This window comes from Sceloporus occidentalis, unplaced genomic scaffold (genome assembly GCF_023333645.1).
Source record: "Sceloporus occidentalis isolate IW3139 unplaced genomic scaffold, rSceOcc1.0.p SCAF_157, whole genome shotgun sequence".
Lineage (NCBI taxonomy): Eukaryota > Metazoa > Chordata > Lepidosauria > Squamata > Phrynosomatidae > Sceloporus > Sceloporus occidentalis.
In genome coordinates, this window is record NW_028317137.1 from 2,066,592 (window position 1) to 2,081,711 (window position 15,120).

The 15,120-nt window shown below is 53.0% G+C and overlaps 1 protein-coding gene across 1 annotated transcript; it reads left to right on the forward strand.

Annotated features, from left to right (window-relative positions):
• The first annotated feature begins 424 nt into the window (after positions 1–424).
• On the forward strand, positions 425–5,551 carry LOC149280420 (lysosomal thioesterase PPT2-A). The gene is made up of 8 exons (XM_089500699.1): positions 425–580; positions 1,070–1,226; positions 1,710–1,805; positions 4,167–4,274; positions 4,507–4,590; positions 4,863–4,947; positions 5,230–5,284; positions 5,408–5,551. The coding sequence occupies exons 1-8, from the start codon at positions 425–427 to the stop codon at positions 5,549–5,551; spliced, it is 885 nt and encodes a 294-aa protein (XP_089356825.1).
• Positions 5,552–15,120: the final 9,569 nt, after the last annotated feature.

Genomic DNA, 15,120 nt, shown 5'->3' on the forward strand with positions numbered 1-15,120 from the left:
TCCTCCTCTCTCAGTTCATTCTGCATTTTCCTCTGTCTCCTGGGTAAGGTTACTTGACTATCTGGCAGTGAAGGGGTTAATAAGCAAACTAGCATCAACGGGGCACCATCTGAAAGGGTTAATGAAGGGTTTTGTGAATGAGCTCCGGGGCGAAACAGCAGCTCTGGATGTGGATAGAGGGGAGGGGGGATAGTGAGTGGCTGGGAAGAGGTGGGGTGGAGGGGAACAGGGAAGGGGTGGCGGGGGAGCGGGGCCGGGGTATGAAGTCACATGTCATGTTTAGATTCTGTTTTTGTGGATGTCACCGGCGTGTTTATATAAATCAGATGTCTCATACGTGTGATACGTGTCACGTGCGCTCCTAGGTATATATGAGACTTATTTCGTCGTCGCCTGTCATTCCTTTCTTTAGGTCGCGGTGAGGATGGCGACATTCTGCCCCCTGGCACTTCACACGCTGCTGATACCCTACCTGGCGTGGCTGGTGGCCCCCACGCTGAGCTACAAGCCGGTTATTGTGGTCCACGGACTGTTCGATAGCTCTGCCAACTTCAAGCATCTGCTGGAATTTATCAACCAGGTGAGGAGGGGGGGGGCAACTGGTGGTTTCTGGGCATGGGGGGGGCAGATACTGGTATATACTGGGCTGTGGTGGGTCTGACCCCCTCGGGGTATGGATGGGTCGGGGCGTTTAGGTACAGGGGGTTACGGCTGGGATTTGGGGGACACTGAGGGCACTTAAGACACGTTCCTCGGGTGGTGAAATGGGATGAATTGGGGGGTGGGGATATCCCCCAACGGGGGCCGCCGTTAAGAGGTGGAGGAGGACGGAGGCAGAAAATGAAAGAAGTCTTAGTGAAGAGCAGCGGTCAGAGGGAAATTGAAACCCAGGCACTCCAGACACTGGGAAGAGGAAGAAAGCCTCTCCAGAAGGGGAACTCAAACAGCGGTCAGATAGGATCTAGAACAGGGTTCTGGCTGGATGAAGGGGGCCGGGGGGGGGTACGGCTGTCGGTCGGCAGCGTCAGTGTGTGCGACGATGTTATGGCGCTCTTCTCTCTCTCCCCAGTCTCACCCCGGCACGAATGTCTCCGTCTTGGACCTGTTTGATCACCGGGAGAGCTTGCAGCCCCTCTGGAAGCAGGTGGAGGGCTTTCGGGAAGCCATTTATCCGATAATGCAGAACGCGGGCAGCGATGGGGTCCACCTGCTCTGCTACTCACAAGGTACCCCCGCTACCTGCCCAGACCCCCGCGGGAGGGCATCATTACTGCCCTAGGGGTACCCCGCTTAATGCGTCCGTTTATACCCGCGTGTTAGATGAAACTGCAACTTCCCTGCCAACTCCCACTTTAGTGAATAAACCACTCCGTCCTCCGTGACTTCCTGCGCCGTCTCATCCCGGTTATCCAAATTCTTTGGCTTCTTCTCATTCCTGAACCCAGAGTCACGTCACATGGCCTCGGCACACCGGCAGCACACGGTGACACGCCTGTGCCACACGCACCTGTAATTACACGGTGACGTCGCACGTTAATATCCTCACGTGTCTCGTCTCCCATACGTCTCATCAAATGCCCGAGCCTTTGGTAATCCGCCTGCACGCTCCTCTCTCCGACCCCCGGAGAGGCGGTTAGGTTCCGCTCCGGGGTCACGCGTGTCTCCTACATGTCTCACGCCGCGGCCTCTCGTGTTTTTTCTCCCCGTAGGAGGGCTGATATGCCGCGGTATCCTGCAGACAATGCCCAACCACAACGTGGACACGTTTATATCTCTGTCCTCTCCTCAGATGGGACAGTATGGCGGTGAGAATGATATGTTATATGTTATAAAGCACATGCACACGGAATATTAACGTGGCATGCTGGCTTCACGTAATGGGAGTTACTGCAAGAAACGCCGACTGTGCTAGTTAGTTGTTCAGATTGCAGATCATACACGCCTGGAACATACCTGTCCCGTGACTGTGTGCATATATCAGATTGAATCATGTATGTGTGTGTCTTTTATTTTTATATTATTATAAATAATTATTACATTAGAATTCGGTATAAATGATTTTCTCTCTCTCTTTATTACCCATTTCTGTTCAGAAACATTTATTTATATATATATGTATTTATTATTTTTATTTTTAATGCTAGATATTTTCAAATATTTTTCGAGCAGCCAATCAGGAGACAGAAGCAAACTGGTCTGCCCCGTAATGCAAGTTATTAATATATATATATATATATATATATACTAATATCCGTGCGCGTGTCAGAAACATAGAATGTGACAGCTGATCACTCAGACCTTAATCAGTCGTTGGTCTCGTCTTAGATTCAGGAGCCGTATGTCTATCCCATGCATGTTTAATACCCTCATTGTGTTACCCTCTACCACTTCTGCTGGGAGGCTGTTCCTCTTATCCACCACCCTCTCAGTAAAGTAAAACTTCCTTTCATTCCACCTAAGCCTCCGGCCCTCTAGTGTTGGATGACGGTCTCTTGTTCTAGTGTGACGTGTTAATTATAACCGGTTTGATTTAGGGCAGTCCACGGCTGAGGGTGATAGGCCGTTATAACCGTAACTGCCCCTCATTTTATTCTACCTAAAGCGCGGCGCTGTTAAAGGGGCAGTGCCGCCATCACACTTTAATGCATACGACAGCTGGGGGGTCCCTTTAAACTTTCGTGCTGTCTTTTTTGTAGATGTTGGGGGGGCTGAATCTTCCCAACCCCCCCCCCAGCTATTTTGCATTACAATAAGAGAATCGACGGTTTATTTAATTGGTTTCCGCTAGCTTTACGTGGGGGTTAAAACCCCTTTTTTTTTTTTTCTTGAATATCTCATGGAATGGTAAAAATTTCAGAGCTCAGCCAACAAAAATAGTACTTTGTGGGGCGTAATGAATGTCGCTTTCAGGTCCAGCAAAGATTTTAAAGGAGACTGCAAGTGACTCACGTAACCCACCCTGCGCTGCGCCACAATACCTAGATGCATGAGCATATTTTACTTTATATTGAGTGGTGGATAGGTGGAACAGCCTCCCAGCAGAAGTGGTAGAGGGTCATACAGTGAGGGTATTAAACATGCATGGGATAGACATACGGCTCCTGAATCTAAGACCAGAGAAACGACTGATTAAGGTCTGAGTCTTTACAGCAGGGTAGATTGGCTGATGGGGCCGATCTGCCGTTGTATCCTGTGTAACTGATCCGCTAGCCAGCAGGGCTGGTAGGGTATTTTTCCAGCACGGAGGTTTTTTGACGCGGTTACCGTGCCTTTAATTAGTGATTGATCGGGATCAGCTGGTAACGCGCGGCTCATGATACCCGTTATAATAATCTGATTCCTCCCGTCATGAGACGCCCCGTCCTCCCCTCCCCCTCCGACCGCAGTATCACGCGGCCGCAGAGTGAATAACCGCCGTAATTATCCCGAGGTGACCCGGGGTGTATTAATAATAATAATAATATTATTTTATATATATATATAATATTTTATATAGCGCCATCATATTCCGCGGCGCTGCACAGCGTGTGTACAAACGAGGGGCCGCGATGTATACTGCAGGAGCGCTGAGTCCGCAGATAATGCGAGCGCTTCCTTAATTATCAATCCACTAGCGGGCAAAAAACTGCCGGCGGATCGGCCCCATCCGGCCCCCGTCTCGTCTGTCCGTTTCTCCTGCTGTAAAGACTCAGATTCAGGAGCCGTATGCCTGTCCCATACGTGTTCAATCCCCTCACTGTATTACCCTCTACCACTTCTGCTGGGAGGCTGTTCCGTCCATCTACTACCCTCTCAGTAAAATCAAACAATCGGACATGCCTCTCAGACCTCCAGGACGAGTATAAAGTAAACCAACATATAAAGACCTTGAAAGGACTGCGTTGGGTATACAGGACTTTATTAGCATCACCATAAAGCGTGAGGTCAGTGCGGTGTCAGAGCAGAGAAAGTCCCCCAAATATCACATGACCGACGGCGCCTCCGAATCCTTGATGATTTTTCTTTTTTTTAAATGCTAATATTAAGACGTTTTTCCCCGCGTGACTTGGCCGACGTGGTCGCTGCTCGGTAGGTGCTGTTTACTCGTTGTACAGCACCGCGGAATATGACGGCGCTATATAAACGGCTCGATGGCGATAATGACATGCCGCCTCTCTCTCCCTCAGACACGGATTACCTGCGCTACCTGTTCCCGAAGTACGTGAAATCCAATCTCTACCGGCTGTGTTACACGCAGTTTGGGCAGACCTTCTCCATCTGCAACTTCTGGAACGGTAAGACGTGCAAAGGGTTAAAAGAGACACCTAGAACCTGCCCGTCCAATCGCTGGCCTCGTCTTAGAATCAGGAGCCGAATTCCTTGTCCCATGCATGTTTACATTCCCCCGCTGTATTACTCGCTACCGCTTCTGCTGGGAGGCTGTTCCACGTATCCACTACCCCCTCAGTAAACTAAAAGTTCCTTAGGCTTGGTGTAAATGTTCTAACGTGAAATTTTCCTGCGCAGATCCGCATCACCACGACATTTACGTGAACGTGAGCGACTTCCTCGCAGCCCTCAACTCGGAGCGGCCGCAGCCCAACGCGACAGGTAATAGAACGCAGCCGCCCCGATTCCCCCAACCCCCCCCCGGCTCCTCGCCCCCCCCCTGCAAAAAGTGCAGAGCTGGCCCTGCATAATGTATAAGCAAAACGATTCACATCGACAATTAACCCATGCCCTACCGAGGTCCGCTGCGGCCCTTCTTGCAATGCAAGCCCATTGTACAGCGCTACGGAATATGAAGGTGCTATATAACACAATAAGTAGTAATAATGTGGCCCCTGCCCTCACACCGAGCATCTTTCTCTATACTCCACCAGACTGGAAGAAGAATTTCCTGCGCCTGCGCAGAATGGTGCTTATCGGGGGTCCGGATGATGGGGTCATCACTCCTTGGCAGTCCAGGTATGTAAGAAGTAGGTGTGATGGTGGGGGGGGGCTTATAAAACATGCGCACCGCTATAACGTACTGGGGGGGAGCTGTATTTTGATGAGTTTAACTGTTCTATCTGTTCTCAAGCAGGGAAAGCTAGCTAATTCTCTTACAGGGAGCGGCTTAGTGAAGGGGCAGGGCTAGTCTCAGACAGTGGGTGGAGTGAAGGGGTAAAGTGGGTGGGGAATGGGCGCAGCGTGCGCCGCTTTAAAGCTTCCCCGTAAAACCCGCTGATTAATAAATCTCTTTTTCAGTCACTTTGGGTTCTATGATGAAAACGAGACCATTCTGGAGATGAACCAGCAGATGGTGAGTAACGGCAGCTCCCCTCTTCCTCCCCGATCATTCTGTGCCCTCCTTTTTTGCCAGACAGGAAGTTGTAAAAGCCACTTCCTGTACCCCCCCCGTGTAACGTCTCCGTCTCCCCCGCAGGTTTATCGGCAGGACACGTTCGGACTCCGCTCGCTGGATCGCAGAGGGGCCGTCGCCGTGTACTCGGTGCCCGGGGTCTTACACACGATGTGGCACTCCAACCAAACCGTGTTCAAGGAGTGCATCGAGAAATGGCTAACTTAAAGCGGGGGCCGGGGAGGCGAGGGTTAACGCACAGCACCCATACCCTCAATGCCCCAGCGCTCCTCCTCGATGCCCCCTCCCGCGAAGCTTCTCCACCCCATCGCCAGGGGGCCACGTCTCTGTTCTCCACCCCATCGCCAGGGGGCCACGTCTCTGTTCTCCACCCCGGCTTGGAATGCATTTCAAATCATTTTAAAGAAGACTTTCGGGAACATTTGCGGGGTACCGGCCAAGCACCCCTTTTACCGTGTGGACGAGGTACATGTATGTGATGTCATAGTAACGGATTGGGAACTTCTACCTCTGCCCTTCAGCGCAGCGCGGGGGGTAAATCTCCACGCTGTCATTTTAGGGGGCATCTAGCGGCTGTTTTACCCCCAACATTAACGTTCTAATACGGAGAAGCCGATCGTTCTGCCCCCGGCTGCTAGCGGGGGGTATGAAGTATCCCCTCTCTGCCCCCCAGCAAGGAATTTACCCCTCCCACCCGCAAGCACGTAGCGGTTTTTAACAGAACCCTTTTTAACGGCCCTGAACGAGTCGGTACCGCGGGGTATTTCTACGTCACGGTCATTCCTCAAAGGCACAAGAGCTGACACTGAAGTATGGCGTTTGTGATGTCATACTGCGTTAGTGATGTCATACTGCCCGCTGTTATTTATGTTTTTTATCGGTGTTGTGTTTAATAAAAACATTTCTGCATTAATTCTTGATTTTACACCCGTGAGAATCCGGAACTTGAGCTGTGCTGATCTAGAACGTCCCGCGGGTTCCGGGACTAGAGAACGTCTGAAAATACAGAGCCGTAGAACGCATCGCGAGAGGCCAGCACGTGCTGTGAATCCAGAACCACGGAAACGCTGGCCATAGGGGGCCAGAGGGCATTAAATTGAAATAAAACCTGCCGGCAGATCGGCCCCCGTCTACTCGCCCGTTTCTCCTGCCGTAAAGACTCAAACCTTAATCAGTCGTTGGTCTCGTCTTAGAGTCAGGAGCCGTATGTCTATCCCATGCGTGTATAATCCCCTCGCTGTATTACCCTCTACCACCTCTGCCGGGAGGCTGTTCTGCTTATCTGCCACCCTCTCAGCCTCGGACTGTCTGGGGTTCGATTCCGGTCTCTGGTTGTAAAGTTTCTCCTCCTCTGGAATAAACTCCTCTCCGGTACTCTGTGAAATCCCTGCCTGTGTTTAAAGGTTCCCTTCAGAATCAGACGGTTGGGAGTGCGGAGAGAGTAACCGGAGCGAGTTTAGGCGTATTGGGGCTATCAGGGTATTTACTAGGGGTATCGGGGGTATTAGGGTATCTAGGAGTATTGGGGTATTTATTAGGGGTATAGGGGGAGTATTAGGGTATCTAGAGGTATCGGGGTATTTATTAGGGGTGTGGGGTGCACATTGATTGATCGCCCGGCAGAGGCAGCTGCTGGGATCCGAAGGTGATATATCAGGTATGGGTTAAACCACTCACGCCTGAGGGGTACTAATGGATTATACCAAGTCTACACAAGACTCGCCTGGTACACAAGCGTGTGAGCCGGGTCTGAGAGAGAGCACAGAATGCTACGATTAACCCATGACGTGCCAGAGACCCTGCGGGGCCGCATGATGTTCACAAGCAATCTTTAATACTCCACAGTTAACCCCTGAGAGCCTGCAGCACGTCATAGTTAAAATTTTTAGTACTTCACAACCCTCAACCGCGTCTACCTGTACAACATGATTAACCCGTTCTATGCCTGAGCTCCTGCACTCTCAGCCCCTCCGTATAACGCGTGGGATTCCCCAGTATGTCTGTTCCGCGGAACCCCTGCAGCTTGATGCCGTGCGGGAAGGAGGGGGTTAACCCCGCTCAGGTATATTTGCCGCTCACACCTCTGCCCCTCCCTCTGGGATCAGCAAGAGCTCCGCTTCCTGGAGAGAGGTGAGCTGGCGGGACTGCCTGCCCGGGGGATCGGGTGAGGTGGCAGGACTGCCTGCCCGGGGGATTGGGTGAGCTGGCGGGACTGCCTGCCCGGGGGATCGGGTGAGGTGGCAGGACTGCCTGCCCGGGGGATCGGGTGAGCTGGCGGGACTGCCTGCCCGGGGGATCGGGTGAGGTGGCAGGACTGCCTGCCCGGGGGATCGGGTGAGCTGGCGGGACTGCCTGCCCGGGGGATCGGGTGAGGTGGCAGGACTGCCTGCCCGGGGGATCGGGTGAGCTGGCGGGACTGCCTGCCCGTGGGATCGGGTGAGGTGGTAGGACTGCCTGCCCGGGGGATCGGGTGAGCTGGCGGGACTGCCTGCCCGGGGGATCGGGTGAGCTGGCAGGACTATCTCCCGGGAGGGATCGGGTGAGCTGGCAGGACTATCTCCCGGGAGGGATCGGGTGAGCTGGCAGGACTATCTCCCGGGAGGGATCCGGTGAGCTGGCAGGACTGTCTTCTCGGTAGGAGAGTCCCTGGCAGGGAAGGGGTTACTGTAGAGTGAGAAGTTTGTGGGGTAACAGGTGGGGGAGGGGCGGATGTGGGGCAGGTAGATGAGTGACATGGAGCGATGTAGGGGGCAGAGTTAGGGGCAGGACAGGAAGCCAGGATCAGGGAAGTGACAGGAGAGAGTGGACGGTGTGCAACCCCCCCCCCCCCCGAGGGGGCAACAACCGGCAGACCCGCGGGCCGGGGGGCAGTTACGGGGTTTAGAGCTTCAGTCAGAGTCTGAAGGATCCAGAATATAAATCTGCTTATAACACGGCTTCAAAGATCACGTGACAGATCTGGCTCTATTAATGATTTTCAAATCAGACTCCAGAACGGTCTGTGAATCCGGAACCCGTGCCGGGTCAGGCTCTGGGAACGGTCTGTGAATCCGGAACCCGTGCCGGGTCAGGGTCTGGGAACGGTCTGTGAATCCGGAACCCGTGCCGGGTCAGGCTCTGGGAACGGTCTGTGAATCCGGAACCCGTGCCGGGTCAGGGTCTGGGAACGGTCTGTGAATCCGGACTCGTAATTCCTTTCTAATCCAGAACCAGGGCCCAGAATCATTGACAGGCGAGGGATCAGTGGGTTCTTAGTCGAGTCCAGAACTGGTAACGCATCGTAGCCTTCTACAGGTCAGGATCCTGAAAGCGCTGCTAATTCTGGATCAGATCCAGGCTGCTTTTGAAATGCGAAGCTCTAGATCAGGGATCACAAAAAACAGACAACCAGAACCATAAATGTAATTATAAAATACATAACAGAGGCGTCACGGCAACAACTCGTACAATAAATAGTCGCTAACCGGAACCGCGATGCTCTCCAAATCCAGAACCGCTGGAGGAACTTAAACCTTCCAGAGACAAATAGCGAGAGAGCGGAACGGGGCCATTCCTAGTGTTTTGGATATTTCTGTGGCCCCTCAGCTCGCTGCGCTCTAATCTCTGACTCTTCTCTCTCTCCCGACAGCCATGGCCGACCTGTGCCGCCTCTGCTCCGCTCCCCTCCGCGGTTCTCGCCGGAAGTGGCTTTTCGGCGGCTCTGGAACCCTTCCCGCCTTGTACTCTCACGTCTTCGGCTCTCCCGTGGGGCGAGCCCAGCCGGGGTCCTCCCCGAGATCCGTCCGGGGCCCGTGGAGGCCGGAAGACTGCGAGTTCCTCTGCGGCAAGTGCTGCCACTCTCTCAACGTCTACCACCGCTATGACCTGGTGATGTCTCGCATGCGCGAGCTGCACGACCAGCGCTCCGCTCGCCTCCTCTCCGAGAAGGAAAAGCTCTCCTTCACCCTGCGCAGGATCCACGCCAAGGCCTGGAACCTCCCGCTTCCGGATTACCAGGAGTGCCGGACGCCCAGGTACGGTTCCTACCACGATCTGCGTACGGCGGGGCCACGCGGGTCTCCTGGCTACCAGAACTCCAGCCCCGGCTCCCCTTTCCCGGGCCGACACGGCTCCTTCCATGGGTCCTTCGGGTCGCTCTCCTCCGGGACGCCCTCCAAATCCTACCAGCAGCTTCTGGATCAGGACCGGTCGCAGTGGGAGCACGAGAGCTGGTGGGAAGAGCGGGCCGAGCGCTGTCCGCGATGCGCCAAGGGGGATAAGTGCGTCTCCTGCTCGTCCTGGAGAGTTCCCGATGCCAATTACGAGACCGTCTGCACCGTGCCTCGGCAGAAGAGACGGAGCCGGGGGGACGGAGGGGAGTGCGGCAGCGAGCGCCTGCTCCGGAGCAGATCTCTGGGGAGTTTTGTTGGCGGCAGCAGTCGGGGGTCCCTCCTGTCCTTCTCCACGTCTTCTCTGGAAGCTCTGTCCACCGCAGGAGAAGAAGACGAAGAAGCCGGGGTGTTCTGGGAGTCCTCCTCGCCCGCCACGTCTCCTCCGCCCGCTGCCGCTTCCTTGGCCGGGGAGGCGCTGAAGATCCTGAAGGAGATAAAGTCCTGCCCTGTGACCAGTCCGGCCCTCAGCAAGATCCCCGTAAGGAGAAGAGGGCCGCGGCCGGCGGGGGCAGGAGATGAAAGAAGAGAGGAGGCAGCGGAGAGGCCACTGGAAGCTCCTCTGGAGGTAGAAGACGATTGGGACACGTACCTGGGCATCGGGTCTGAGGTGAGTCTTCTGTCATCTGCGCATGTTTTCTCTTCTGCCACCATGCCTCTCGCCCAATGACCTTCTCCTCTCGAACTCAACAGATTGCCCCGTGGCCACCTAGTAACTCTCACTCAACAAATTCTTCTCCCTTCTTTTCCTTTTTTCCCCACCCCACCCCGCTCCTGTCTCCTGTTTCTCCCCCCCCCCATTCTCCTCCCTGCTCCTGTCTCCCGTTCTCCTCCCCGCTCCTGTCTCCCGTTCCCCCCCCATTCTCCTCCCCGCCGCCCGTTCCTCTCCAGTATCTCCGGGGCCTTACAAATGTTTCTCTCAGGTCCTCCAGACACAAGTCGCTCGCTCCCTCCGGATCAAGGACGCGTTCAATCTGCTACAAACTCAACTCCAGACGGCCCTAGGAAACAATGACGCCCGTGTAGGAAAGGTAATTCCTCCCCGACGGCTCGATCTCGTGTGTCTGTCGCCCCGTATTCTAGGTCGCTCGGTAGAGTAACGGCTCTAATTGTGTTCCCCGCGTCCCGCTTCACAGTAAACGGAGAGCCTGGGCTATAATCTCTCTTCTGTCTTGTAGGAGCGGCCGGATCTGGTGAGGGTTCTGACCAAAAGCTTGACTTCCAAGGAGGAGGCTTTAGAGGTTTGTATTTACAAAAACACGGAAAGTCTGATTTTTGAGGATATATCAGTTGATTAATTTATCGCTCGTGTTCCGCTTCTAGAATTGCCTGGCTTTGCTGCTCTCCCTGCCGGTGACCTCTGACCCCTCTGGCCAGTCCGTGATGACCTTTGTTGAGAAGATACGGGACCAAGAACAGGAGTTGAAGGTAAAGACGATGAGATTGCGACGTCACTGGAGCGTCTCCGATCGCGCATGATGTTACTGTAGTCTCGTTCGCGTTTATTAGAGAGTGTGGAGAGAGCTGGAAGAGAGCGATCGACAAAGGGAGGCCGAGGCGAAGCGTCTGCAGCTGGAACTGGACCGGAGCCGAGAAGATCTGGAGCGACTGAGCCGAGTCCTGCGCGAAAACCAGGACACCATCGCGGTGAGTGCTGCGCATGGGCCGCGGAGAGGGACTTCTGGTGGTAAATCGGGAAAAGAGGGTCGGTTTGTGCTTCCATGGGGAGGTGAAGTGCAGACAGGGGGCTGGATATTGGGGGGGGGGGGGTCTTCTGTACTGTAATAGCAGAGAGGCTGGTAGTGATCTAGTCCCCCTCGTCTATCGTCCACAGGCTCTGCGCGACCTCCTGGGGGAGAAGGACTTCACCATCCGGCAGCTGGAAGTTGCGCTGGACTCGGCCGTGCGGACTGCGGCTTCTCAGGATGCTCTGCGTCTCTCTGCGCTGCGGGAGAAGGACGCGCTGATCGCCGCCATGCAGGGGGTGCTGAGCAGCAGCAACCAGGATGTAGAGGTGAGGCCGGCGCAGGCATGACGTGTCCCGAGGACGTGCAGCAAAAGCGATCAACCCCTATCTCGCCTCCTCCGTGTCCTTCCACCTCTCCCTCCTATTCTTTCCCTAGGCCCTCGCAGACTCGCTCCTCTCCCAGGGCTTGGACGATCTGAGCGGATCCATCCCCGGAGTCTCATCGCCTGGACCCCTCATCACCCAGCTGCAGGAGAAGAGTCGCCTCCTGTCCCAGGCCCAGGCAAACAATCAGAGACAGAGCGTCCAGCATCAGGAGGACATCCGCGATCTGCTGAATGCCCTCAACGAGAGCCAGTCCCTGCTGCAGGTGAGAGCGGAATTTCCGCCCCGACTCATAGCGGGATTGGAAACCTATTCCCTGAATCGTGACCGCTGGGTGGTTTAAATATTAAAGTTAATGCAGTACCGACTCTGTCCTCTAGATGTCAGTAAAGGATAGGAGTCGCCGTATACGTCTGCTACGCTATTTATTATTGTTATATACAGCGGGGTGCAGCGGACTCGCTCTAAGCGCATCCTTAAGGTGTCTCCAGCCTATAAAATAAACTTGAGGTTAGTCCACCGAGCAGCTGCCCGAGGGTCGTGTTGATTTCACGGCGTCTGTAAAGATTTGGGCACAGTGGGCACCCGTCTGCACTCCCCTCCCTTCCATGTTTTCCACTCGTTATAAAAAAAAATGGTATAAAACAGGGGCGTCCAACCTGCGGCCCTCCAGCTGCTGCAGGACTACATCTCCCATAATGCTATTTCAGCTAAGGTGCTGGCTGAGGAGTATGCGAGATGTAGTTCTGGCGCAGCTGGAGTGCCGCAGGTTGGATACCCCTGGTATAAAACTTTGAAAAACCAGATACTAGGCGGGATAGGAGAGAAACATGCGCGTACACCTTTTAAATGCCATATAGCATGATAGATATCAGATATTATTTTATATATATATATACAGATCCCTGTTTAAAGTGAACATTTCTCATATAGTTGGACAGGTGGATTTAATGCGTGGAACACGTCAGTGGCACGCGTGTATAACGCCGTGTTGTATCGTTCTCTTAAAGGCACAGCTCCAGCATTGCAAGCAGCGTCTCCAGGCCGGGGAAGGGGAGCAGAAGAAGCTGCGCGACGCTCTGCGGGATCGGGAGGCTGAGCTGAGAGCCGAGAAGCAGAAACGCGCTAGCGACATGCATGAAGCACACACGGAACTGCTCCAACTGCATGGAGTCGCCAGGGAAAGAGACCAGACCACGCAGGTAACCCATGTCATCCCTTTAACCTTTCCCAGACCAGTGATCCATTAACCCTTACCATGCCTAAGCTCCTGGTTAACTGCACATATCAGAGGCCACGCTGACTATAATAATGTGATCCATTAACCCATTCAGTGTCTTCATTCCACATGCTCCATTAACCCTTTCCTTTTCATGAAGATCGGGGTAGCAATCTAATCCCTGACCCCGAAGTGTTAGGAAGGCCCTGCGCTAGCAGGTTTACAATCTAACGGCCCCCTGTCCTATCTTCCGCTCGTAGAAGTTGCTCCAAGAAGCTCAATGCCGAGATGAAACCCTCATCAAACTGCAGGAGCGGCTGCGCGAAGGCGGAGGAATGAGAGACACGCAGTGAGGGACCAGCTGAGCGAAGGTGGAGGAATGAGAGACATGCTGTGAGGGAGCAGCTGAGCGGAGGAATGAGAGACACGCAGTGAGGGACTGGCTGAGCGAAGGCGGAGGAATGAGAGACACACTGTGAGGGAGTGGCCGGCATTCACAGGGCTCTGGGATATGTTTACATGTTGGGGTCGGGGATCATGAGACCGGCGGGATCACTGCGTCTCTTTCTATGCAAATTTACTTAGTAATCCATTTCTGAGCCTATGCAGGGGTATTGCCGTGGGGGGAGGGGGGGTGTTATGTGTCGGGTCAGCTGGGTACAATAAATGCATTGGGGTACGAGATATTGCGTGTTGGGTCGGTAGGGGGAGTTGTCCCAAGACGACTAGCCACGTCACGGTGCTGTACTAGCCGTGTGGCTGCCGTATACTATATACGACGATTAATATATTTTGTTCCCGAGGGAGAATGTAGAGTTAATATATTTTATTATATGACGCGGTCGTCGGCACGGAGTTTCAGGAAGGAGCGTCTGTTTTTCTATCCCCAGCATTGTGAGCGGTTTGTGACCCGGCTGCGCCGCCTGGTATGCAAAGCGTAGCAATGATGTCATAAAGAGGACAGCCAGCACTTTTTATAGGAATTTTTTCTGCCTTTTTTTGATGATTGTCTTTTGTTTTCGATGTCCGGTGACGGCCTTGTCAGTAATTCATAAAAGCCGAGAGTATCGCTGCCTGCGGGCGAGGAGTAAGGGAGTGCCACGCGCGAGGGTAATAAGAGGTAATTACCGCTAATACGGGGTTAATTGAGGTCACTCATACTTGGGGGGGCAATATTAGGGTAACGGGGGAGGTGTGATTCTAATTAATACTGAGTATCGGTCCTGCTGGGGTATTATCAGAGGGGGATCGTACCATTTACTGCCATAATGGGGGGATATCAGTACCCTCGTAGTGCCATAACCAGAGCAGCAGCGGGGTCCTTTCTCCTATCCGAGCCTTACTGCCGTTGATACTCTGTTACTGGGATCCATGGTGCGGTATAAGATTCTCTATTAAATATATGGTATAAATAAATTTATTGTGCGAATAAACGACCGATTCTTTAAATCTCGCTCTCTCGTCGTTTCCACGTTGTGTGACTTATTTTGCTGGCGGATCTTAGTGAATAAAGAGGGCCGTGCGGAAGCTCTCGGAATGTTGGAAGTTTAAAGGGACCTCCCTCCGTGTTATTCCTCGCGTCGGACTGAAATCTACTAAACAAACTGCCTGTGGGGAACAATAGAATGACTCTGTCTAAATCACCCAGCCAGTCTCTCTGACTAATGAAAGTCTATGGTGGAACAGACTTCATTAGCATCGCCATAAAGCATCAGCTCAGAAAGTTTACTGGATACGAGGAAAGTGTTTTACGAATTATTCGAGTATTGCGCTTAACCACAAATATTAGTTTTTAGAAATTAATTTATTATTCGGACGGCCGCCCCGCCGCCCGCAGCCGAGGAATCTATACGTAGAATTTATCTTCTGTACTTGCGTTTCATTTATTGTATTAAGCACAAGTTCCTAAAATCTGCACCCTTTTTTTTGGTATAAATAGAGAATTCTGTGAAGCTTCTTAATAGAATCGAATTGAATCAAAAGACGCTCCACTTTCATCGTTTAAAACACTCGTTTAGCAGTTTATGACCTCATTGGTAACCATGGTAACTCACCTAGGACATCATAAGTAAAGATGTACAGTTAAATAAGCTTTCAGGTCCTCGCCTGAAGAAGAGACCCCTGAGGTCTTGTAACCTTAACTCTTCCTACGATGGCCCCCCCCCAAAAATCAACTTCAGCTGCAGCTAAATTACTTTTATTAGTAAGAGCGAGGCAGGAAACGAGACGATTTCCTTAACGAATCGATTTATTAATCTATGGTAGAAAATATCATTCATGCTGTATCACTATGCACACATTTACAGAATAGACGTATATACAGGCGTAAACTCGGCGC

Excerpts from the sequence above, each read along its gene's own strand:
- LOC149280420 (XM_089500699.1), top strand. The coding sequence starts at position 425 with ATGGCGACATTCTGCCCCCTGGCACTTCACACGCTGCTGATACCCTAC. Across the intron at positions 1,227-1,709 it reads CCTGCTCTGCTACTCACAAG|GAGGGCTGATATGCCGCGGT; the intron begins GTACCCCCGCTA and ends TTCTCCCCGTAG. Across the intron at positions 4,275-4,506 it reads CATCTGCAACTTCTGGAACG|ATCCGCATCACCACGACATT; the intron begins GTAAGACGTGCA and ends TTTCCTGCGCAG.